The sequence below is a fragment of the Oreochromis aureus genome, linkage group 4 (assembly GCF_013358895.1).
Source record: "Oreochromis aureus strain Israel breed Guangdong linkage group 4, ZZ_aureus, whole genome shotgun sequence".
Taxonomy (NCBI): domain Eukaryota; kingdom Metazoa; phylum Chordata; class Actinopteri; order Cichliformes; family Cichlidae; genus Oreochromis; species Oreochromis aureus.
The window spans coordinates 12918663-12944651 of record NC_052945.1 but is presented as its reverse complement, the minus strand read 5'-3'; the positions used below and the strand labels follow the sequence as shown (position 1 = coordinate 12944651).

General features: G+C 40.8%; 2 protein-coding genes across 6 annotated transcripts in view; one reads left to right on the top strand and one right to left on the bottom strand.

Moving 5' to 3' along the window:
* dnm2a (dynamin 2a) overlaps window positions 1-22373 on the top strand; it is a 34002-nt gene extending 11629 nt beyond the window's left edge. Inside the window, exons 5-21 of one of the 5 annotated variants that reach the window (XM_031736457.2) lie at window positions 72-170; window positions 289-449; window positions 547-689; window positions 1152-1287; window positions 1439-1506; window positions 2198-2336; window positions 4188-4274; window positions 7148-7218; window positions 8896-8947; window positions 9957-9968; window positions 12179-12289; window positions 14376-14485; window positions 14624-14735; window positions 15042-15206; window positions 17459-17682; window positions 17815-18078; window positions 21482-22373. In XM_031736457.2, coding sequence (XP_031592317.1) covers window positions 72-170; window positions 289-449; window positions 547-689; window positions 1152-1287; window positions 1439-1506; window positions 2198-2336; window positions 4188-4274; window positions 7148-7218; window positions 8896-8947; window positions 9957-9968; window positions 12179-12289; window positions 14376-14485; window positions 14624-14735; window positions 15042-15206; window positions 17459-17682; window positions 17815-18078; window positions 21482-21512 — 1985 coding nt within the window. In that variant the 3' untranslated portion in view covers window positions 21513-22373. Of the gene's footprint in view, window positions 1-71; window positions 171-288; window positions 450-546; window positions 690-1151; window positions 1288-1438; window positions 1507-2197; window positions 2337-2962; window positions 3102-4187; window positions 4275-7147; window positions 7219-8895; window positions 8948-9956; window positions 9969-12178; window positions 12290-14375; window positions 14486-14623; window positions 14736-15041; window positions 15207-17458; window positions 17683-17814; window positions 18079-18400; window positions 20906-21481 lie in introns of those variants that run through there. The other 4 variants (XM_039611450.1, XM_031736455.2, XM_039611451.1 and 1 more) reach the window with 4 other exon arrangements.
* Window positions 21569-25627, bottom strand: LOC116317633 (transmembrane emp24 domain-containing protein 1-like). Its single transcript, XM_031736459.2, has 4 exons — window positions 25292-25627; window positions 24238-24335; window positions 22988-23174; window positions 21569-22872 (listed from the first exon to the last, which is right to left on the bottom strand). Exons 1-4 carry the CDS (start codon window positions 25484-25486, stop codon window positions 22654-22656), a joined length of 699 nt encoding a protein of 232 aa, XP_031592319.1. The 5' UTR covers window positions 25487-25627; the 3' UTR covers window positions 21569-22653.
* Window positions 25628-25989: the final 362 nt, after the last annotated feature.

Sequence of the window (25989 nt, the reverse complement as noted above, 5' to 3'; positions counted from 1 at the left end):
AATTTATTTCAATGTTAGTTACAAATATTACATTTCTGAACGTTTGTATAACTACACTTAATTATGTGCAGGTCTGCGTACCATTGGTGTTATAACAAAACTGGACCTGATGGACGAAGGGACAGATGCCAAGGATATTCTTGAAAATAAACTTCTGCCACTGCGAAGGGGTGAGGATCATGCACATACTTACAGGAATATGCATTTACTTGGCTTTAATTTTACACCTGGAATGACTCTGTGTGTGTGTGTGTGTGTGTGTGTGTGTGTGTGTGTGTGTGTTTTTAGGTTACATAGGTGTGGTGAACCGCAGTCAGAAAGACATTGATGGGAGGAAAGACATTCGTGCTGCTCTGGCTGCTGAGAGAAAGTTCTTCCTGTCTCACCCAGCCTATAGACACATGGCAGAACGCATGGGTACACCACATCTACAGAAAGCACTTAACCAGGTTTGTAGTCTTTTTAAATTTTGTTTAAAAAAAAAAAAATGTTATCCCTGCCATGCCACTGATATCCTAAAAATAAAAGGCTACTTTTTTTCTATAGCAATTGACCAATCACATCAGGGATACCCTGCCTGGTCTGCGCAGTAAGTTGCAGAGTCAGCTTCTCTCCCTGGAGAAGGAGGTTGAGGAGTACAAGAACTTCCGTCCAGATGACCCGACACGGAAGACCAAGGCTTTGTTGCAGTACGTGCAAATTAATATTTCTCCTGAGAGAAACACAAACGGCATCATTAATTATCTTGTGCTGAAAGAAAAGTAGAAAGGCTTTGGTAAAAGGCCTGTTCTACTTAAAACAGTGGTTCTTAACCTGGGTTCGATCGAACCCTAGGGGTTCGGTGAGTCGGTCTCAGGGGTTCGGCATAGCCTCTGCCGTGACATGCACGGCTCATTTTGTGCACCAGTAAAAAACATGTGTGTCTTGAATTTGAAAAAAAATCGTATTTTATTTTTCACTAAAGAGGCGTTCAGTAAATGCGCATATGAAACTGGTGGGGTTCGGTACCTCCAAAAAGGTTAAGAACCACTGACTTAAAATAAATACCACTTTTTTTTTTGGACCATTGATGTTAAGTGCCATTATTACAGATAAATTTGTTTTAATGAACAGCAAGCAGGGTATTCACAAAACCACATGTCCTTCATCAGGATGGTGCAGCAGTTTGGTGTGGACTTTGAGAAGTGCATTGAAGGCTCCGGGGACCAGGTGGACACCAATGAGCTTTCAGGTGGTGCCAAGATCAACCGCCTCTTCCACGAGCGCTTCCCCTTTGAACTAGTCAAGGTTAGTACTGTGGCATAACATGCATAAAACAAGCAGTCGGACACAGGGAATCAATCATATTTAGAGCAAGATGTACTTGGAAAGTTTGGCTCCTAGGTTTGATTTACATACAAAAAAAACCAAACAACTTTATATCTTTTCTTTTATCCAGATTGTTTTTGATGAGAAGGAGCTACGGCGAGAAATCAGCCATGCAATCAAGAATGTCCACGGTGTCAGGCAAGTGGAATGGGACAAAAAACACCCCCCTCCCTCCGAAAAAGAAACTCCTCAATAATAGCCTCTTTTCTGCTTCAACCTTAAATACTGCTGTAGCCACACACATGATTTTCTCCCTTCATCAGAGCTTTTATTTTACTGCAATTCAAATTTCCATAATCAAGCCTTGGAATCATAGACTAAAAGTACCAATTAAAATTGGTGTATTCAGAAAGTGTTGTATGAGATTTTAAAATTTTCTACTTTTCCTCAGTGTTCTTTCAATCCCTTTATCTCCTCACTGCAAAGCCACCCACTCCTTTTTTTTGTTTCTGCCTGCCAAAGTATTCGGTTATAATGCGATTTTGTGTTACATGTATCTGTATTAGCTGCATTTGTGTTGTTGTGTATTCCTTAATGAAAATCTTCTGTCTTATCTCATTTGTCCTTGTGTGTTTTTAATTATACGCACATTCGGCCATCTTTGGCACTTCATCTCCACTTCTCCTGTCATGTTTGTCAGTGTTTACTTAGTATTTACTTTTTTTTTTGTGGGGGGGTTTGTTTGTTTGTTTATTTGTTGTTTTTTTTTTTGTGGTCTCATCACCTGTCTGTAGATATATATATTTTATTTTATTTATTTTTTACCAACATCTCTGTTAACTGTCCCATCTGTCTGCCGCTGTGCCTATGTCTCTCTGTGCATCCTCAGAACGGGACTGTTCACTCCAGACCTGGCGTTTGAGGCCATCGTGAAAAAGCAGATCGTTAAGCTGAAAACGCCCTGTCTCAAATGTATCGATCTGGTCATTCAGGAGCTCATCAACACAGTCAGGCAGTGCACCAACAAGGTACTGCAGGTGGTCCAGCATCTCCCGACCCAGAGACATAGGGCGGGGGGAAAGCATGGGTGTGCCAGAGGGTGAACTGACACATGACATTAGCATCTTCTTAGAAGATGTAGAGAAGCCTCGGCTAAGCTACCAGTGTTTATAAGGAGAAAAGTTCTGTGCAGTTTGCCCCGGCTTCACCCAGCCCCATGAGCTCTGTGTGCAGGCAGCGCTGTCATGTTTTGGAGTGTTGTGACGGGTAACGTGTTGTTGTGGATAAGAGATGTTTTCTGGACTGAACATCTCAAGTCTCTCCTGGACAAGCTGCACGTCTCACAACTTGATGCAGAATGCCAGTGAAATATAGGGTGGTCTGTAAGGTGCAACTTTGGCATTAGTCATCACCATATTCACCTCATTTAAGAGGGGCTAGCTAGTGAAGGAAGAGATGTGAAGTACCTGCAGCTTGTCTTTCACCACTGCTTGGTTTTGTCTGTCTGTGCCTAGAAGTGACTAACTGAACAACAACTTCTTCTCTTTTTATTTCCTCTTTTTTTCCCTTTCCTCTCTTTTCAATTTTTCTTTCTTCAATTCCTGCCGTCTCTCTACCTCCTTAACCAAATTCAATCAATCCAATGACCTCTCAGAACGGGGCTCTTCACCCCTGACCTGGCTTTCGAGGCGATTGTCAAAAAGCAGATCCTCAAACTCAAAGAGCCCAGCCTCAAATGTGTGGACCTGGTGGTTTCTGAGCTCACCGCACTCGTCATGAAGTGTGCCGTTAAGGTAACCAGGGACACACCAGCCAGGAAGATGGCATTAAAAATAAAAAAAAGGATTCCTTTTCTTTGTAAATGTGTATCACCGTCATCGAGTTTCCACCCCAATGAAATCCGCTCCAAACGACTCTTTGCCACTACACCATCTGTGTCCACTGCATTGAATGTGTGCATCCTCCCATTCCTGCCGTCTTCATATTTTTAGAAGTTCCCATGCCATTTGGCAACTTCTTGGCGTGTCAGATTTGCTCACATTTGAAATATTAAACACAACTTAAAATTTCCACCAGCTGTCTCTCACGTGTTGCTGGACCTAAGCATCAGCTCATTAGAGCATTTTTTCCCCCACCTCCACATTGCTTCTGGTCTGTCTAAGCAGAGGCGAGCCCACCGCTGCTCCCTTTCTGACCCACATGACAGACTGACATTCTGTTATCTGCTGAACCGGATGGAAAGGGAACAATGTGAGTCAGGATGGGGGGGCTGAGATGATATTCAGAGCCCTAAGGGCTCTGTGGGTGCTGTGACAGCTTGAATGAAGCGTTTCCATAGCAACAACTCTACACTACCATCTTGTGGACAGACGAAGGCTCTGCATCTAAAGACCTGATTTTAAAAAAATCTGCTCTGTTACCCAGGCATCCATAGTCCCTGTCTTTTTCTCTGCCTCACCCACCCTGCTATTTCTCATCCAGTCTTCATTAATATAACTACTACAGTCAGCTAGAGACGACTGTTTTACACACACACACACAAAAATACATTATGCCAACAACAAATATTGAGTGCGACAAAATTGGATCTTTTGTTAAGTCATCTCTGGCTGATTCTGCCACCTTTATATAACAGACGGTCATTGTGGCTTTAAAGTCTGTTTATGTGTGTGTGCTGGATTGTGATTGCCTGGATATGTGTGACACTGCAATGTCACTTGACTATCTCTTTCCCTTTTCTTTGTTTCCTACTTATTTTCACTTCTCACTCCTGTTTCTCTCTGATACTTATTGGTAAGTCTTATTAAGCTCAAGCTCACATGTAAGTGTGCATGTGTCTCAGTTCAAGGCCGCAGTTATGTGTTTTTGTTGCCTTTCAGCTCAACTCCTACCCCAGACTGAGAGAGGAGACTGAGAGAATTGTCACAACTCATGTCAGAGAAAGAGAAGGGAAGACCAAGGACCAGGTGAGATGCTGGCATGCTGATTAAACATGAGTTATCATTTTTCATGTGCAAAAAATGCATCTACAGTTCCTGTGTAACCTCAGTCCAATAGTAGGGCTGGGTATCGTCACTGATTTCTAGAATCGATTCGTTTCCGATTGACAAGGTCCCGAATCGATTCGATTCAATTAAATTTGATTTGAATCTGGGAAATTTTGACAGTCAGAAATATTATAATTCAGATCAGTACATTTACATATTTTTGTATCTATAAAAAGGAAGCTGACACACGCAAGACTTTATCAAAGGTGTGAGCGTCACAGCAGATGCCTTTGTGTCAAAGTAGCTGAAGATAAAACACAGAAAAACATGAAGGTGGTTTTCCTGGCCTGGGATTTTATAAAAATATTCTGCAGTACATCAAAAACGAAAGAAAACCATTAATCAACATATGAACGTTACCTCTGACATTACAGCGGTTTTATTAGAGACACGGCTAAGCGTTTTGCATTTTGCATAATTTTAAAAAGTTTAAATTTGTTCAGTATTGAACGGCAGAAATTAGGTTTTCTTTTCGGAAGTATGTAAAACGAAAAAAAAAAAAAAAACTGCGTCCGACAGCGCTGTCAACAACAGTAGACTTGTGCGGAACAAGCAAGCGAATAATGCAGAAAACAGATTTTTAGACGGGAAACTGTTCTTGAAGTACACAGAGAGAGAGAGAGCTGTGCATGAAGTGTGATTTTATCGTGGTGGAAGCAAAACAGTAAAAGTCAGTGATTTCATGACGATGTTTATGTGAAGCGTAGTTTGGATCTTCTTTTGCTGCTGGTTCAGTCAATATTGTTTGGAGAGAGATCAAACTAACAGCTTTAGAATCAGCGCAAAAAGGGCGTGAACACAAAGCGCAGACCCGCCGACAGCTCAGAATCAGCGAGCTGTCGGCTTTCAGCCCCGACCGTGTCCGTGCAGTTGTTGTGCCAAAAAGTGATTGTCTGCCAGAAAGTGATTGCCGTCCGCGGGAGCGCGCGCAGCCGCTTAAAGCTGCAGCGCCCGTCGGGTGAGAAAGGCGACATCTCACTGATTCTGATCCGCGGGTCCGCGCTGTGTGTTTACGTTCTTGTGCAGAATCCGTGTACCTGCTCTCATTTACTGTCTTAGCTGTTTGGTGGTTGTTGAAATTTTGTGAGGTTTCACCTGAGATTCTTGCGTTTCGGGCAAAATAAATTTATATTAAAAAATCGATTCAGGATTTTAATGAATCGATTTCACGTTATCCAAGCCAGAATCGATTTTAATCGATGAATCGATTATTAAAACCCACCCCTATCCAATAGTTGTATGTTTTGGGGTTTTTGTTTTTTTGTTTTTTAAACCTGTCCTGTCCAACTTTTTTTTTTTTTTTTTTTTTTTTTTGTTGTGCCAAACATATTTTTGCTTTCCCAAGTAGAGCACAGTAGACTGTGTAGGCTCCTCTTGCTAATGTTTTTGTATTATTTATTTACTTTATTATTCATGTTAATGTCCTGTGGTTGTTACGCTGGAGCAGACAGGGGGTAAAGGCCAGATTGGTGAAAGATGAGACATGAAAGCAGAGAACTAGAAAAAGGAAAGGGAGAGGGGGAAAAAATAGAAAAGAATGGGATCGGGAGGGGGGTTGAGAGTGAAGTAAACAGACACACTGGGTCTCCAACTGCTGTTTCTGTAACAAAGCACACACGGATGATACATGGCACCAAAAAGACAAAACAGAGGGAGGTACACAAACGGATATACCATTTTGCTGACAGAGAGAGAGGGAGAGAGACAGACAGGGAGAGAGAGAGAGACCCCCCAAGGGGGCAGGCCAGCAACCACACCAAAATGCCCAGTCACACACCCCAGAGCCACCAAGCGCACGAGGAGGTGAGGGGGGGGGGAGTGACACATGAAGTTATGATATAAATATAATTAATAAATGTTATAGTTTGTAATGTGAAGAAGTTCATAGTTAACATTTTAACACCTAGCATTAACCGTGTCAATGACTCATCAAGCATTTTCAGTTTCTACATCTGATAATCTTCCATCTGAAACACGAAAAAGCACATTTTTCCTTTTAAAAACACCCTTAATCTCCCTGCAATTCTTTATCAGTAATTTAAGGTCATGCTATGCTAGTTGCCGTATAGGTGTCTGCATGCATTCTTACCAGTGACGCACTATAAAATGTTTTGTCTCAAGTCTATTCATATTTGTGGTTATCAGAGCTGCTGCCTGTTATATCCTGTATATTAGAACACTGAATGCATTATCAGAGTTTTTTTTTTTTTTTCCATAAGGTTTGCAACTGTGAATAAGCCTTTAAGTGTGTGTGTGTGTGTGTGTGTGTGTGTGTGTGTGTGTGACAAGTCCTAGTCATCATTGGTATTTAGTGCTGCAAGTGTTTTGTAACTGATAGTTTGACCAAATTAGTCAACATAGATTCTAATCTCCTTAATCTTCAGGGGAAAAGTTTAATTGGCCACATATGCTTTAAATATATTCCAATTTCGTGTTAATTTGACTCATTTCTGCTAAATTTTCACAGAAATCTGGATTGTGAGAGAGAAGGAAAAATGTATTTATTTAGTTTCAGGTTTAAATTGTCCACGCTAGAGTTTCAGTCCTGGTAGCAACACTTTTAACCAGAAATCAAAACAAGTTGAGCTGAAATTCAGATTCTAAACTCCACTGCATCATTAATGCAGCACTGATGGGCTGTATCACAATGACTGTGTGAATTTAGTTCTAAATTTCAGGGTTTCCTTTTGTTCAGTGTGTAATATCACAAGAGACACTTGCTATTTTGTGCTCGCTGTAATTGGTGTTTAATTGCGACCTCTCCCTCTTAATCATAATTTTCTGCCTCTAAGGTTCTGCTGCTGATTGACATTGAGCTGTCCTACATCAACACCAACCATGAGGATTTCATAGGCTTTGCTAAGTAAGTACCCCTCCCACCTCCACCTTCTCCAGCCCAATTTACAGCCTGCTGTCTGTGACAAGTGTCTCACCGAGGGCAAGTTTGATGAACTTTAAATTGCCTTTTGTCCGAACGTGTGGTTCCATTGATTTTTTTTTTTTTTTTTTTTTTTTTTTTTTTTTTAAAGAAAAGACATGTAATACGATAACTTTCAGCAATCAATACGCATGCAACCCAGCTCTCACTTTAGACCTTTCACAATCACTTCACTGCTCCTGATTCCAGGTGTTTCCTATAATAAGTTTGCGCCCATAGATGATTGTCTGAAAATGGTAGCCAAGGCACTATGTAGCTTGTTTTCCCTTCCATAGTTACCCGTTCGCATCTGTCATATAAGCGACACGCACACAGCAGTCTGGCTCACAGCGCTGCACACTTTCAGTAGAATGTGCATGTGTCATATGAGAGAGCAAAGGGAGAATATTTCCACCCGTTGGTTTGGTTGGAAATTGGAGAGTGAGGTAATTATGCATTTTTAGAGAAGCTAGTTTCTGCTCTCTAGTTTCTAGTCACATGGTTGTGGAGAAGTCCCAATGAAAAGCAGAGGAGCGATAGATGGGGTAAAGATTACTGGAGTCAACAGCAAGTCGATGAGTGGGTAAAGGCTTCGCAAGAAGTGTTAGTTTCTGTCAAATCAAAGTAGGCGACTTAAGCCAAACTGAACATCCGTGTTACCTTCCGCTGATGGTATTAGATGTTAGCAAGCTTACAGGGTTGCAGTAGGATGATTTGGACTATTGAGTGCAGAGCTCCAGCTTATAATTACATACATGTTGTAAACTACTGTGCCTCAGTGTGCAGCATGCCAATTAGTCATTTAGCACATATGTCTCCCTCTCAGTGAAGTGGATGTCGCATTGATCAAGGTCACTTTAGATGCCGCCTTCTCCCCGCTGCATGCAGCATTACTTACTGAGCCTCCAAACAAAGTCAAGCATGCTTGGTTGCTTGACAGGTACATTATCCTCTTTCCTGGAAACTGTTCGCTGCTGTAAACACTACTTATGTTGGCAATGAACAGAGAAAGTGCTGACGTTTTACTGCATTCATTTTAGACGCTTTTGTGCACTAGAAACTAATTTGCACATTGCAAAGCGTTCACTGCGTTTGTGGTATATCCCTAAGCAGTTTGTGGTTGAATTCGTGTTCTTTTTAGCATAGTAGTTACAGTAGCATGTAGTTGAGTGACGCTTCCCTGCTCTGTGTGGGTTGTTTCATTGACCAATAACAAAGCAAGCCCCAGAGTGTGTGCGTGTGTGAAGGTTTATCCTCTGCATGGCAAGTGGATTGATGAAACTTGTCGGCGGTAAGCAAGGGCTGTTTAACGGTTCTCATGACATCACTTTCAGTCTTGACTACAGAAGGCTGGATGATGGTAGCTCCCCAGTGTACGGCAACAACAGGTGGGCAAACAGAAAAGATTGAGGGTTTTGTCTTATAGCATTTATAAGACCATTATCGTCCCCATGTAGTGCAAATTCTTCCACAGCCCACTTCCACATCCATGTGTGTATGTATTGGTTCAATAATAATGACGCCATGAACATCTTAGCTAAACCCACACAAGTGACTTGTGAATACTTGTGTATTTTAGAGATGTGGTATAAGGTGTGTTGTGATCTCTTTATGTGATGACAGTGCTCAGCAGAGGAGCACGGCTGCAAACAAGAAGAGGGCCATACCGAACCAGGTATGTTTGATCAGTCAGCTTTTCACCAATCCCAGATTTAATCTTCCTTTACTGACGCCTCCCATTATCAACCTGTTAATCAACCTAGTGAGCATACCTGACATAACTTAGCAGTGATAAAGACCCATGGCCATTAATCTGTCTCGACCTACCTAACTGTTAATGACACTGACTGTATCCAGTCCCAATCTTTTCTAATCCTCATGTTCAACTGGCTGGTCTTTGCCAACATTGTTACAAAGCTGGTACCTCTCCTTTTCAATTTTATTCAGTGTTTTGTTGAAAAGTTTGTTGAATTGTAAAGTATATTTAAGGCAATTTTTAATATGATTGTATTCCTGCTAATTAGCCTCAATGGCATTTTCAGTAAGGGGAGAGTTGCCTTAGTGAACTTACAGAAGACCCTGCTTCACTGCTTTATTTTTTTTTTTAACGAGCATTTGTCTCTGGCTGTTATTAATTGCTGTTTGCATGTGACCTAGGCATGATGGTGTGAAGCAAAGTAGCCATTGATCCCCAAATTATATTGATTGTTTTGCCTTCCCATTAACTCACAAGCATCCTTTGCTACAGAATACAGAATGTGCATGGATCCTGCACCTATCAACTGAGCAACAAATATGACATAACCAAATTGTGGTATACTTGAAGTAATTCTAATTGCATGTAATTCTCTTGCTCTCTCTTTCTCTCTATACCTCTTTCTCCTCTCTCTTCATCTTCCTTTCTCTGGTTGCCAAATGGATTTCCTCTGTTTTCCTCCTGTGTGTGTGCGCTTCCTTCAAACTGTCATTCTTACCATTTTACCATCTTCTTTTCAACCTTTTGTTAAACTTTAATTTTCTACTCTTCATTACTGCTTCACTCCTCTTCTTCTCCTCTTTCCTCCTACATCTTGTCCATCATCTTTATTTCTTTGCTTCCTTACCTTATTTATTTTGGCTTTGATTTTATACTACTCCCCCCTTTTTTGCTTTAATCTCCCCCCTCCCCCCCTCTGTTACTGCAGGGTGAGATTCTGGTAAGTACCCCTCAAACCCACACCCTGCCCGGGGCAGTAGGGGTAACTCATGCAGAAGAACTGAGGCCATCACAGACAGGTCAGCTGGTATAGTTAGGGTTCAAAAACAGGCTGCTAGGAAATAACTGTTTAAACAGCTAGCTCTAGCAAATAGCACTTTATACTTTCATTGTAATGAATTGTTGTACCTCTCTTCAGCTTGACGCACTAGGAGAGGTCTACGAGGAAAAGGTAGAGTCTCCGGACTGACTTAAAGTGATATCAATAACAATTCTGACATCAGCACGCAGTCCAGTAATTTGGACTGTCTTTAGAGTAACACTCGGCATATTGACTTCCGTAATTCGTCACTTTAATATGACAGTAATTGTCATTAATTCTACATTGTGGTTGCTACTAACATTTTCTCTATTGAATGATATGAAAAAGATATGAATTATTTTGTGCCCATATAGGGTTTTGGCACTTCGCAGTGCTTTATTCTCTCTGTTAAGGACCAGAGAAAGATAACAAGGAACTCTTCCACCAGTGACCGTGGAGGCGTCAGTTCTCCTGTCTTTGGGTTTTTACCTCTGCTGCTGCCTCACGCATGGTGACTCAAAAGTTTGCCTTGTGGAAATCATCCTAAGTGTCACTGGGGACAAAACGGGTATTGAGAGTGGAACAAATAATAATAATAATAATTACTCATTTCCTTTATGGATTGGTTGTTAGATTAAATTCATTCCATTCTAAAAGATACTTTCTTACTAATCAAAGCTGTATTTGTACTATGATTATGGCTTTGGGATTTCTTTAATTGAATGAAATGTTTTGGGGTTTTTGGTCATTTTTATTTTCTTTTTTTACTATTTGACAAGACAACCTCAAAATATCTTTTTTGTTTTTTATTTTTTTTTAACACCAATCCTATGAATTTCTTTCCTTTGACTCTGATGTAATCTAATACCTTTAATTAACCATTGTATCACAAAAAATTTGATTTAACTAACTACAGAAACAAGAACATCTCACCTGTGAAATCCTCACATCGCTTATGCAAGCTTACATTAAAACAGGAAGCAGTATTTCTACCTGACTTTAATCCTCTGGATTTAAGTCATTTTATTGCTCTGAAAAGTTACGTTATGTTCATGCCAAGGCAAACTACCACTTCTAGCTTCTGCATTCTTGCCTCCTCTCCCATGTTTATGTTGGCACTTTTGAACCAATTAACCTTTATTTCCCATCGCTCACTCCAGTCCTCTCCTGGGTGGAAAAGGAGTGCAGGAGAGAGGTCTAAAGCAGGTTTTGAAATGGACATTTCCACTTAGATGCAGTCTGCAAAAAAGCACACTTTTCAAAGATAGTTTCACATACTGCACTTGAAATGCATGAAACTCTGTGTGAGAAAATGGAGAGACCGTGGTTACACTGGTTTCTCCATAATGCATGGACTCTTTTCCTAAATTGATTCCCTCTCCAGCTCTCCACTTCAGATTTTTCTTTGCTTTTAAATTTTTGTCCCGCTTGTGATCTCTGCTAACTCCGTCCATCTGCTTGGCTCTGTGTTTAATCTCCTTTGCTACAAATCACTTTTCCTTCTTTACCTCTTTCTTTTAAAATCAAGTAATTAATTCTCTTTTCTCAAAGTCCAGCTAAAACCATTAACAATGCTTCTCTATAACTTCCAGTGCATAGGCTAGGCTTTACTGACCCGCTGACATTAACATACCACCGCCGACCTTTGGTTTTTTGACCAGAGCCATGCTCTGGGTACCATCTGGACCCATTTGGTTTAATGATTTCCTTACTGTGGACTATAAACAATGAGGCCTACATCCCTCTTTTCAACCTTGTAATGCTTTTGTATATAGTCATCATATTACATGTGTATATACTAGATAAATGTGCATGTTTTTCTGTTCTTTAGTCACTCCATTTTGTCATAGTTTAGCATTTTCAGATTCTCTTGTGATGCCTAGTTAAGTAAATTAGATTTGTTTAGGTAAAATGTTTAATATGTACATAAAAAGAAAAAACACAAACATACCAAGGCCCAACAGGTAAGTGGGTAAGGTTTTATTGTTGTTAAATCCCATAATTAATGGCACTTTATGGGGTCCACATTTCACCAGTGCATGAACCTCATTGTTAAAGCTTTCCCTCCATCCTCCTGGTACCCCTCTCTCCCTACAACCCTTCTCCGTCATATTCTCCTGACTATATAGGTGATCAGGAAAGGCTGGCTAACCATCAACATCAGCATCATGAAAGGAGGCTCCAAGGAATACTGGTTTGTCCTGACTGCTGAGTCCCTGTCCTGGTACAAAAATGAGGAGGTGAGAAGAGTTGCAGCAGTTAAGAAACTGCTGCTAATATAAACTATCCCAAATGAGGATTTGGTGTCATTTCCCAGCCTAGCCTAACCAATGTGCAGACTACTGTTCAGCTGCAGCCTGATGAACAGGTAGTCTGAACACTGGGCAGGCGAGGTGGGGGTTGAGGGGTGAGAAGGACTCCGATGGGAGGAAGGACCCAGAGGTCATTACGTCTGCAGGCTCCAACTGTAGGACAGAGGACACAAAGAGTAAATATTATCTCAGTAATCATACATATGAAGAAAAAGCCACGCATATGGGAACTGCTTATTACTAAAACAACAGAAAACTTAAATTTTAAGTTTTTTGTGTGAAAATGCAGCATTAAATGAAACATTTTAACCATTACAACAATGTTTAAAGTGACTCAGGCAAGTGACTCGTGCCAGTCCCTCTTGGCTAAACAGCAGTGTCTAAATATGTTTTGTAGAAAAGATGTTTACTGAGTCTCGAATTCAAGGAAATGAGACAAACGTTCACTCCAAGAAGCATGAGTGCCCTGATGGATAAACTTAAAATGATCACACTTAACTGATTTAACTAAAATGAAAGTTTGTCTCTGAATATTTTTAATAACATGAAATTCATAAAAAAATCATCACATTGCTCACCCACTTGATCGCCCTTAGTCCTCAGTTGTATCCATTCTTCCACCAAGATTTTGTTTTAAAAAGCGGGGGAAAAGCCCACCTAAAGACTGCCGCAAGAAGTCATCATTTAAAATATGTATACACACACACACACACACACACAAACGTTAACTGAAAGGGCGTCCTCACGTTGGTAGCCTTTTGTGAAAAGTCGAAGAGAAAGGAGCGGTACGATGGTGGAGGCAAACTGACGTGGCAGGCGGGCTGAAATGTTCCAGCCGGGATCTGACTTTGGAATTTGCAGGAAATCGTACTGGGTTACGGGGGCCAGAGCAGAGGGAGGGGGGTGATTGTGTGTACAAGTGTGCATGTGTGTAGGCACTTGTTTACATGAGTCAGCCTAAATGTTTTAGGAATTGGGTGTATCTGTGCAAGTGCGTCGTTATGCACACGCCCAAAGTTCAGTTTTATGTATTTGTTCGCTTTAGTCAGGCTTGTCTGTTTGTTTGTCTTTGCACGTGCAGTTAAAGACTTAGCCCCTGTTTTTTTTTTTTTTTTTTTTTTTTTTTTTTTTGCGAGTGTGTATGTGTCGTGAGGGCGGGGGATCATGAGGAACCGAGTGATGTAACTCTTGGGCCTGCACCCCGCTCTCTGTGGTTGTGCAGACATAAATGCTTCCAGATGTCTTTGCTCAACAGCGAAAGCTGGCACCCCATCCCCCTAGAGCTCCCTCATGCTCCTCCTCCTCACACTCATCATAAATTTCTTCATCCCACCAGCCTGGTGGTCGTCCACCCAGAGGAAATGCATTCCATCATGTCTGCTCATTGGTGACGAAGTATCAGAGCAATGCCCTGTGATTTTCATCTACAGCCTACAGTTGAAATCGGAGCTCTTCAACCCTACATAGTATGGAGGAGTTTACACATCAAATCATTTAGAAGTTCTATAAGTAACATTTGTGACTTAAGTGAAATATTCAAACAGAGAACATCTTTCTGTGGTATTTAAAGAAAGCAAATGAACTGAAAAAGAGTAAGGGTTTTTTTTCCCCACAGAGAAATTAGAATTTGAAAAGGCCTCCAAATTTTTGGGGGGGAATACCAGAAAAATTTGATGCCATTAAGGACAAAGGAGGCTCTCTATAAAATCCCGACTTGCTGAATAATTTTTCTACTAGTCTGTTGGAGGAAAGCTTCATATGTTTTAGTACCATCGGTCATTTTCTAAAAACGTGACTCTGAAATTTATTTTTGAATTTTATTTGTTTTTCAATGCTTTTGTAAATTTCAGTAAATGTTATTTACATCGTGAGAAATATCTTGACTATTGGGAGGTTTCAAAATTTCACTGCAGCACTGTGTAGAAGTCCTTACTTGTTCTCTGTTATATGTTCAAGGTTTGCCTGTTATTGTTACTTTCTGTCGTGTGTAAAAACATTTTTTTTCTCATGCTAGGAAAAAGAAAAGAAGTATATGCTTCCCTTGGATAACCTGAAGCTCAGAGATGTTGAGAAAGGCTTTATGTCCACAAAGCACATCTTTGCAATCTTCAACACTGAACAGAGGTCAGTCGTGTTAATAATAAAACCCACACTTGTTGACCGGTATTCCTGCAGGCCTATCTTTTCCTTGTCACTTTGTGTGCATGCATGAATTTGTGTATTGGAGTGAAGCTACACACAGCCACTTGTTTATCTCTACAGGAACGTGTACAAGGATCTTCGCCAAATAGAACTGGCATGTGATTCTCAGGACGATGTGGACAGCTGGAAAGCGTCTTTCCTCAGGGCTGGAGTTTATCCAGAAAAGGACCAGGTATGTAACAGGGTCTTTCTGTTTGACTAAAAACCCTAAATTTGGAAATATTACATTATTATAAACATGACGTAAGCTGGTATTTTCACTGGGATCTGTTTTCCATTAGAGAACCAGAAAGCATTCATAATCAAGCTCAGAGTTTGGACTTACTGTGCAACTATAAACACTCTATAGGGCTTTTTCTCTCTTTACATTTTTAGGAGAATTTTCATATTTGCTCCTATTACAGGAAGCAAATGTGTAGATGCGTGTAGGCTATAATTCTTCATCTTTGCTGTTTTGTGTTTTGATGTTGTGGTTAAGGAGGAGAATGAAGAGCCTTGCCCTGCAGACACATTCTCCATGGATCCTCAGTTGGAACGGCAGGTGGAAACCATCCGCAACCTGGTGGACTCGTACATCGGCATCATAAACAAATCTATTAGAGATCTTGTGCCCAAGACCATCATGCATCTCATGATCAACAGCGTAAGTTCAGCAGTTCTCATCACCAGACCAAAGTAATTGACTAGACTCGAAATATGCTAGAAGTAGAGTATAGTTATCCAATCACATTGGAAAATTTCTTTTGGGGGGAGGGGCTTGTGTTTATAAGTTGGGCATAGCAGTGTGCAATTTCTCTGACGGAGCAGTGATCATGTTGCGGTGGGCCATACTGTGTGAAGTGACATGCATATTTAAGTTACAAAGTTATGCAGTTGCACCATGAAATGGGTTCAATCAATTGATAGTTGCAGAAAACAGTTGATGCTCACACCTAGGGATGGGTATTGATAAGATTTTAACGATTCCGATTCCATTTTCGATTCTGTTTAACGATTCGATTCTTTATCGATTCTCTTATCGATTCATATTTTTAAAAAGGAGAACACTAAGGTCGATTAGCTTAGAATTTTGTTTTATATCTTCTCTTTGAACAAGATAGAAATTTAGGAGTAACATGGCCTTATAAACCCAACAGTGAGATCTTAAGAGATCCAGCCTATGGCTCTTCAATGGGGTGTCACAGGGTCCCCGGGGAAAATTGTAAATGTAAAATAATAAAATAAATATTGTTCTGTAGCAATAACAAAGTATAACATAAATTATTCTGTAGCAATTACACAAGAATATCCAGTAATGTCCCTGCCTACAATTAAACACATTCACTTACCATCTGCTGTGGCAAATGGCTGCAAGGTTTTTACCACAAACTAGTCACTGCTCGGTGACATTCGGGCCTGAAAAGAGACGCTACCGGTGGACTGCAGCGACAACTGCCAGCGGCGCCAGCCAGACTGTCTGTCTCTCTCATCACGGTCACCTAAATGCAGCGCACAGTAATGCAGGTTTTGTAATAAGGCAGATCGCGCTAACATAATATGCACTGTTAGTTGATTATTTACCTGCCGCGTGGGAGAGGGCGTGCAAACGTTACCGCTGCTGCTGGGTTGAGATTCACGAGTCCAGAGCGGAATTAAAGACACGACATTCATTTAAGGTTATCGCGTGTTTTGTGAGCAAATGCTTTTGCATATTCGTAGTGTTTCCTCCCTTAAATGAAATATCTACTTTGCAAGTATTGCAAGTTGCCCTGTTGTCATCCGTTGTGGTAAAGTATAACCAAACTTTTGAGCGTTTGAGCCGCTTAGGCGCCGTGTTTCCTGCCAGGTACGCTCCGGCGCTCCGCAACGTGGTGGCGTCATTCGGGCGACTGGAATCGATAAGGGAATCGTTTGCAAAAATGGCAAACGATTCCAAGGAATTGAAACAGTGGGAACCGGTTCTCAACAAGAACCGGTTTTCGATACCCATCCCTACTCACACCCATACTCTGTATGGCGTATGGTGTGGCGTTTTCCAGCACTATTCAACCATCAGAAATACAATATGAGAAGAATATATATCCCGACAGTGTCTGCATGTTCTGGGTCTATTACTGCAACACTGCACTGTATTTCACTTAGAGCTTAATTGGCTTCTTTTCTGCAGATTCTCTATGACAGCCACTTCATACAGTGCAGAATACATTCAAGCACAGTTGCTGGTCAAAGCGGATCCTAATTGTGAGGATATGTCCTGTGAAAAATGCCAACAGTAGCTGTATCTCAACCTAAACTTTAAATAAGAGCATGTACTATTGCAGCACTCTGCATGTCCTAAAATATTGCACTTCTACACAGTATCCCTCCTACGTATGCAAGGTGTGTTTCTGTGAACTGTGGGAGGATGTAGCATGTTTTTTACTAGTTCTGTTGATCGTTATCTTTCTTAAAACAAGCTTTTAATTGTACTTACAGTACCAAGATAGTGTATTTACTGTAGAACTATGGAGAACAGTTTTTAGTTTTCTTGTTTTTTGTTATTAGCATTAGTCGTGCATTTTATTTTGACACAAGTTCCTAAACCTGAAGCAATTAAGAGAATTTATGAGGCATCCTCACAGTAACTTGCCCACTGTCCATTTATTCTGATTTATTATTTTAGTGAGCCTACTTTGGCATTTTCTAGCAGTCCAGCAACTACACATACACACAATTATAACAAACTCCTACACGACTGTCTAGTAAACAGCTCCTTTGCCAAGACTTTAAAATATTTTTGGTCACAGATCTATGCGTATTTTTCTTTTATGAGTAAGTATTAACCCCATAATATCTTATTAATTGGAACCACATACTACCGCCATTTTCCTGCTCCATATCTAAAAATCTATCTTGATTAATATGTCTTGTTTATAGGCGAAGGACTTCATCCACTCAGAGCTTCTGGCCTACCTCTATTCATCTGGGGATCAGAACAGCCTCATGGAGGAGTCGGCTGACCAGGCCCAGCGTAGAGACGAAATGCTGCGCATGTATCATGCACTCAAGGAAGCACTGGTCATTATTGGCGATATCAGTGCCAACACAATCTCCACCCCAGTACCACCACCTGTAAATGACGGCTGGATGCAGGAAGCCAGGTGAGGGTTAACGGGCTGTGAATGTAATAGTTGAAACACACTTTCTCTAATCACACTGGAGAATTCATGTGATCTTTGTGTTGGTTTTCATTTTCCTTTCCTTTTCTCATGCACTAAACTTTCTTTTCTCAGTCCCACCGCTCAGCGCAGGCCACCTCCTACGTCATCCCAACCCCCCAGCCGTCCACCTGCTGTGAGGGGACCAACACCAGGACCTCCCTTGAACCCTTCCCCTGCCTTTGGAGCACCACTCAATCCCTCTCCAGCCTTTGGTGCACCCCCAATCCCCTCCCGCCCAGGCCCACCCATCAATGCCTTCAATAGCAGTCAGGATCCCTTCAGTGCACCCCCGCAGATCCCCTCCCGGCCCGCTCGTGTCCCTCCCAATATTCCCAGGTACGTTTTATGATGTAACCAGCAATGTGTTGAAGGTGTTTACTGTGATTTTTGTCTCACAGACTCTGTAACAGTTTGTCTTTGACGTCACATCATCGTCTTTCTTTCGAGAGTTCCAGGCATGGTTTGTGGTTTGTCTGTCGTCTGTATACATACCTATTATTTCTGTATGCGTCATTCTTTCCTGAGTCTCAGTTTTCTCTTTGTCACTCTTCTTCCGTTCTTCTCTCTCTTCTACTTCTGTTTGGGAAGTTTGGTTTCTTCACTGCCTCTTTGAGAGCACATCTCACTTCTTGTCCTGGTTTTTCTCTCCTCGTTACAGCCGAAGACCCCCTGGTGCTCCTTCTCACCGGCCCACCATTATTCGCCCTGCTGAGCCCTCCCTGCTAGACTAGACCTGTGGCCAAGTCCACCTAAGTGTGTGTGTATTTGTGTGTGGATGTGTGTATCTGCACACTATAGGCAGGGGCGGGGGCTCAAGGGGAGGGGCTGACTGATAGTAGTGCATAACATGCATCATCCAGCCGCATTGATGTCTGTTCAAGCAATGTTAATAAGCTGCTAATAATGTGTTTATAAGTGCGCAGGAAAGAAAGCAAGCCCTTAACCACTTGAATATTGCATTTGACTGCTCTAAAAGAGGAAAGAAAAAAACGGCTCATCTGTGAGATGCATTCAGCTTCTGTCATTAGGAGATGATGTGTCAGATTCAATATTTTTTAAATGTAATAACTGGTTAATTTCCTCTACAGTTTATTTCCTGGCAAGGTTCTCAGCAGAAGTACATTTATTAAGTTATTAACTGGTACAGGCTGGGTTTTTCTCTCCCCTCTCCCCACTTTTTTTTTTCCTTCAAAATAAGCCCGGACGTTCAAGTCTAGGTTTGACTTTGTAATATACACCCATAACCAGCTGTTCTCTCGGGTCTCCTGATTTCATATTGGAAAAACAATGGCTTATTATCACTGTTTTTTGTTGTTTTTTTTTTCCTTCCCTTGTGTTGTTTTATTTGAGTGAATTTGTCCTTTTTAAATGACAGTTATACATGTAGCTTTAAAATGAAATCTTAATCTCAACGGAGTGTAAAAAAAAAGAAAAAAAAAAAGATACAGAGCAGGGTTGTTTGAGACTGAGAGAAATAGCTTCGGTTCCTGTGTCAACTATTATTTTCCTCAATGAAATGATGTTATTCATTGACCGTTATAATCCAAGCACTTCTAACCACCTAGCCTTACATTAAGCCACTCATAGCAGGGATGCTGTAGCTTGTTACCATAACACTATGCACAAAAGTCCTGGCGGGGGGAGGGGGTGGGTGGGATGGATGCTGTCTGCACTTTCTGGGAAGCTTTCTCCACTAATTTGGAGATGATCACGTCTTGAATTTTAATCCTTCTAGTCTCAGTCATACCTCAGTGAGGCCTACAGCCTTGGAGGAGAGTTAATTCCTGGATTAGCTGATTCAAATAGAACGGCGCACATGGTACAGTTTTCTCTCAGAGAGGATAAAGCTTGATGAAGCTGAGGGGTGTGTGGACAGGTCTGTGATTCAGAGTGTAAAGGTGGTATTAAGCATAGATCAGATGTCACCTCTCTGTCTGGGCTTAATTTTCAAGGAAATTTTCTCTCACTTATGCTTCCATGCATAAAACCATCTTGTATATAGCTGGCCTATACTGGGGAGTTAGCTTATCTCTCATTTTATTATAGGGTATATGACAAAGCATGCTATCGATCATAATCCAAGCCCAAAATGTCAAAATACAACGGTAGTCATCAAATTAAAACGCTTATTTCATAGATTAGACTTCAATAAAGGCGGAAAAGGAGATTATTTCATTGTGCTTTATTTAAAATCTGGGCATTTTTTTTTTTTTCCCATTTCTTTTGCTGCTTTGGTAGCAATTGTATCATCTCTGTACAGGTATGTTCAACTGAGCCCCCCAGCTTCGCCTGGACTGTTATTTAGGGTTTTGCTACAGGGATTATTGTCTAAACTTGGACGTGCACTTGGTTCAGCTGTGATTATTTGCTGATGATCTTTTGATTGCTCTTTGAACGTATTTGACCATAATAAAATATATATATATATTTTTAAGTCTTTAAGGGGAAATTGGGAGTTACATTGGGCACTCGTTTTCTGTTTTTTGGTTTGATCAGTAGTGGTGAGCAGGTGCTGGGATTTGTGGTTTACAAAGGCACATCCTGTCAAGAGAAGCTCCCTAAGATGGTAGTCTGCATCGAGGAAAGATAATTAATTTAGCCAGACTGACAAATCAAAAAAGCTGTTTAAAAAAAAAAAAAAAAAAAATGCAGCAAGATCCCAAACCACTGGCTCTTGAGACAAAATGTGCCTTTTCTTCCTTTCTCAAGGTCTGGCTTTCAGTGACAGCACCGGGAAGAATAAAATATTCCTATCCGGTATTTATACTGAAGATCTTTAATAATGGATCTTCCACACTCCCCATGGTACACAAATTTTAAACAACCAAAACAGATATTCATTGGTCTAGAGTTTGTATAAATCTCTGTGCTTGTCACTTAGACCTGCCCTTGAAAAGGCTAACCTGTAAATGGCTTGTCACATAGTAGGCTGTGAGCAAACTGCCTTTCTCCCTAACGGACGTACCCATCTTTCTTCGAACCCAACTCCTCTCGGATCTGGAAGACGGGGGTTGGAAAACAACCTGCAAACATTTTTTTTTTTCTTCAAACCTTGTCAAGTGCCTCTGTAGCAATTAATTGATTTGAATAAACAATATGAACTGATTTAGAAAGGCGAGTAAATAAAGAGGTGTTGTGTACAATAAAGGGACTGGCTCTGGTGGTTGGTGTCTCTTTGTGTCTTGTGTGGTCTTCTCTCTTTCTCTCAGATAATATGTAGAGCATTTCCTGGTGGTCCTCTCCTTTCCCTTTGCTTTCGCTCTCTCTCTCTCAGGCTAAAACAAGCCCATATTCCTATGGCAACCTTCTACTTAGCAGCCTGCAGAGATGCATCTTGACAAATCCTGTGGTGATGAGCAGGAACACACTACATCGTCGCAACATTAGCCTTTAATCATTGTTTCTCTGTGGGCCAAATCACCTTCCAATAACAGCTTCTCAGATTTTCTCTTGCAACACTAAATTGAAATATAATCATACATTTTTTACACCAATGAAAGATTGAAAGTTGTTTTTAGTATTTAGATTTTTCCGGGCAGTATTTAAAATTCAAATGTAAAATGCACTTCCCTAGTATTTCCCTTTGCTTAAACAAAAGGTCCGTCTATCCCTCAGCTGGCGCCTGCCACAGTACAAATGTCCTCGCTGTTCTGATAACTGGATCCTGAAGGGTTAACATGTCAACGGCAATTCTTTACTGCGTGTCACCAAGAGATTAATGTCAGTTGTTCCTGAACAGGCGCCCGGCCCCTCGTCGAAACCAGCAGTGACCTTGACCGCTCCGCAGTGGATGTGAAATGACTCCAATCAATGACGACGATGGGAACAGAAGAGCACATTTTAATTTCACTTCATCAAAACAAAGAGGCACTCCCAATAAAGCTGTTACAGTCCTGCATTTGATATCTGACAGTCAGCCTAACTGAAGAATTCAAACAGAGGCATGGTTCAGGGTTTTCTTTCTTTCTTTGGGATAAATTACGCTAATGATTGTGGGCACAAAAAGCTGAAATGGTTTGAAATCTCATGATGTACTTTCAGTTCTCTGTTCCCAATCCCCCAGAAGACCTTAGAGCATTTGTTTTGTATCATTTCAGTTCTAGATTACCAGACATGGTGCCAACTCACAAAGGCAAAGTGCAGCAGGAGAATTGTATTATAATTTTTCATGCATCTGCTCGGTGATGAAAAAGAGAAAATGCCTTTCACGTGGTGGGGCATTACCACAATAAAATAATTCATGGCAGAGTCTTTAACTGCTCACAGTTATAGAAATATACACCTGGCTTTACTGACTTCTCTACCTTTAGTACCACAAAGTGCAATTGAATGAAACAAGTGACTCTGATGCCTTTTTCCCAGCCACCTGACTGTTATTGTTTTGTGTAATATTTAACTGTCGTATACTAAATCTAATCAGGGACTTTTTGTGATTGTAAATATTTTTTTTTATTACAGTTACTATTTTGCATCTGTTTTTTTTTTTTTTTTAAAGCTTTGAAAAAGCTTCATCATGCGCTTTCATGAGGTGAGGTATCTGATAATTAGTTTTTTGGTGGTTTGATAATCTTAGTTTTTAAATGTCCGTGCCAAATGTAGCATTTGTAATTCAATAAACTTTCAAGAGAGAAGAGCTGACTTTGTAGCTTCCCTAATGAAACTTTTAAAAAATACCGGTGCCACAGGCATCCACTATTGTGCTATAAATGTGATTTCAGGGATGACGCAAAAGCAGGAAGTGGTTTCCACAATGCATCAAAGGGAACAGTTTTTGACAATTACAGAAAAAATCCAGTGCAAAAACCAGCTTTTTAAAATGATGTAAACTATTCCTTTAAATTCAGCTCCCGAGGCCATGTCAGTTGAGTGTTTTCTGCTAGTCTTTCGTCGATGGAGGTAAGGATGGTTTTGTTATGTTCGGACCTGCTTGGTGTTGACAAAGAGGCGTCGGAGGGTGTAAATTTGAACGACAGCAACAGTGAGCATGACCGACAGGTTTACGCAGGACCAAAAGGACACTCGCCACAAGTTGTCCTCCAGAAGGTAGCGGTCCCTTGCCTCAAATGCCCTCAGCATGGCCTGGACTTGATGGCTTTTCTCCAGGTGCCGGTGCACAGAGTCCATTCTCGCCTGGAGGGGGACAAAAAAGACATTAAGTGGATTTAAAAGAATGGCGCTGATATGATAACCAGTTGGAGAGTAAATTTAGATCCAGGAGATGTATAATTTTATTTTGTGCTCTCACCCTGATGTCTTCCATTTTGTAGTCCACCATGCTGTCTGACGTTACAGTGTCTAACCAGTCATCTTGGCCTCCGTTTTTGCTGTTCAGACTATTAATGACCACCTCAAAAAACACCATCTTCTCTGACATTTTACTGAAGTTGTTGTCAAAACATAACCTGTAGTCTCCATCAACTGTGGGATCCACCCTACAGGAAAAAGAACATTATGAATACAGGTGGCCGATTGATATGAATCTCCCACATTGTATATGTCTTGATACACGTTCAATCATCCAGGTAAGAAAGAGTTTACCTGGACGTTGCATCTTCAGTGGGAAAAACTGTGATGAAACATTTCTCCTACTGAAAACGCAACGTCCACTAAAATGTACGTTATTAGGTAGACTTTATAACCCCTTCTTCCCTTTAATTCAGTTCAGTTTTATATAGCAAAAATCACAACAGGCGCCTTCAGAATGATTGACCTTTAAGGCACAGACTCAACAAGACGCTGTAAACAATCCTCTGAGATTTTGGTCCATATTAAAATGATAGCATCACACAGTTGCAGCAGATTTGTCATTTGTCAAGATGTGAATCTTGTGTTTCACCACATCCCAAAGGTGCTCTATTAGACTGAGATCTAGTGACTATGGAGGCTATTTGAGAACCATGACCTGATTTTCATATTCAAGAAACCAGTTCGAGAGCTTTGTGACATGGCACATTATCCTGCTAGAAGCAGCCATCAGAAGAAGGCTACATTATGTTCTGTAAACCCTAAAGATGGTTTTATGTTTATGGGGTTTTTTTCATGCTTTTTTTTTTGTTTGTTTATTATTTTAGGGTTTGTAGCCTACAATATAAAGCACCTTGACATGACAGTGGTTGTGGAGGGCTTATATAAACAGAACTGAATTGAAATGAAGCAAAAATCACAGCAGATCAGCTGTTTTTGAAATACTCAGACCAGCCCATCTGGGAACAACAACAGTGTTGCATTCAAGGTCACTTGAATTGCTTTTCTACTCCATTTTGATGCTTACTTTGAACTTCAGCAGGTCACCTTGAGCATACCTACATGCCTAAATACATTCATTTACTGCCCTGTTATTAGTTGATTAAATATTTGCATTAAAAAGAACTTGAACAGGTGCATCTAATGAAGTAGCTGGTGAGTCATTCTTTAGGTACATCTGTTTAACTACTTTTTAATGCAAATACTAAAGAGCAAGAGAGACAGGTGATCTCAGACTGAACAGATACCCACGTGTGGATACCATCAGACCTCCTGAAGTCGGAGACTAGCCGATGTCCGGTGGGTGAGAGGAGGATAAACCCAACATCCAGACCTGACCCTGCTATCACCTGTAACAAAAACAGGGATTGAAGTCAGTAATTGCAAAGGTTTGAAGTCACAATCACACAGAATTCACTAACACAGCTCCTTTCTTTTCATCCCAGACATGCAGCTTACATGTAAAGCTTCTCTACTACTTTACAGGTTCATTTGCAACAGCTGCCTGAAATTCAAATTAGAACCCTGATAGTAGCCTGAGCGACAACCTAGCTCACGTGCAATCCCACTGTCTGAGTTCTAGCCACACAGTTCTCAGCAGTTAAAAGTCTTTATTTCAACACCTAAATAAACCACTAGTTAATGAAAAGCACAGGGTCAGACAAGTTTAACACCCAAGGTAGGAAATTGATGAATTTTTATCAGTGACTGACTGAAAAAAAGAAGAAGAAAAAAAGGATTTTGTCAGATTTTTACTTCTGAAGCAGGAGTGGAACGTAAGGATACTGAAGGTGTAGTTATGATGTCTAATAATTGTGGCTTAGGTTTCCAATGCTACACGGAGACATAAAGAGTCATGACTCAGAACCAGCACACCACCACAGCCCCGCAGCTGCGAAGAGATTGCCATAACAGAGTGACCGCGATACTAACTGTGGTCTGATTATAGGAAGTTAAGCAAGGTTATGTTGAACTTTTGAAATGAAAGTTCCTTTGGATTTATGCATTGTTGTGTGTGTGTGTGTGTGTGTGTGTGTGTGTGTGTGTGTGGTGGGGAGGTAATGCATAGAGGTAGATGAATCATTTTGTGGGTTATTTTGCCCCCCCCCCCCTCTGTGTTATGGCTTCTGCAGCACCAGTGGTTTTGTTATCTCTCTCTATGCAGTGCCAAAGTCCAACACGTTTTCTTGTTTTTGAGTTACATATTATACACCAACTTTTTCCGGCTAAAGCAAACATCAGAATAAACTCTGTACGTGTACAGACAAACACCAAAGAGACGCACAAGAGAGAAGTTTCCACTCACCTGGTATTCAACTTCCATGCTGTCGTTCATTGCCGTCTTTTGGTAAAAACACTCTGTGCTTCCAGCTGGTAAGAGGAACGTAAACCCCATGTTTTTGTTTGGGCCCAAACCCAAAGTCAACCCCAAAGTCAGAGTTAAATATGCCAGCAAACAGAGCTGTGCAGACGCAGTCATCATGCTTTGGTGGCAGTGCATAGTCCATTTATTCTACTTTCACCAACTAAGAGCCACTTGTTACACATTTGCTACACAGTTTTCTGCATATCTCTAATTGCTTACTCGCACTCTGACAGTTGGAGAATAGCCAATAGATAGCACCGGTTTCCTTAAAAGCTCAATGAGTGGAGCCACCGTTGCGACCAATGGCGCTTTGCGGTCTGAACAGCAGAGCTGACAAAGCTGACATGAAGTAATTGGTAAAAAAAAATCAAAAGGTAAAAAAAACTAAAAAATTCTACAAAATTTCTTCGAAGACAAAAGTGCTATGTTTCGCATATTTCATTTCCCCTTTCTCTTAATTTTCTGGTTTGTACACGCGTAAGATCACTAACGTTGTAGGCGAACTACCTGACATTTTCCTTTAGGTGGAGCTGTTGATAAGATAAAAAAAAGAATAGAAACCAGGCTTGATATTAAAAAACACAACAAACATGATTTATGATCACTTCATGAATAAATAAATATACGTTGTATCATAA

Bases quoted from the DNA above. Each gene is read 5' to 3' on its own strand.
- LOC116317633 (XM_031736459.2), bottom strand. From the start codon at position 25,486: ATGCACTGCCACCAAAGCATGATGACTGCGTCTGCACAGCTCTGTTTG. The intron at 24,336-25,291 runs GTGAGTGGAAAC...TTTTTGTTACAG, and splicing joins GCATGGAAGTTGAATACCAG to GTGATAGCAGGGTCAGGTCT. The intron at 22,873-22,987 runs GTGAGAGCACAA...GTCCCCCTCCAG, and splicing joins ACAAAATGGAAGACATCAGG to GCGAGAATGGACTCTGTGCA.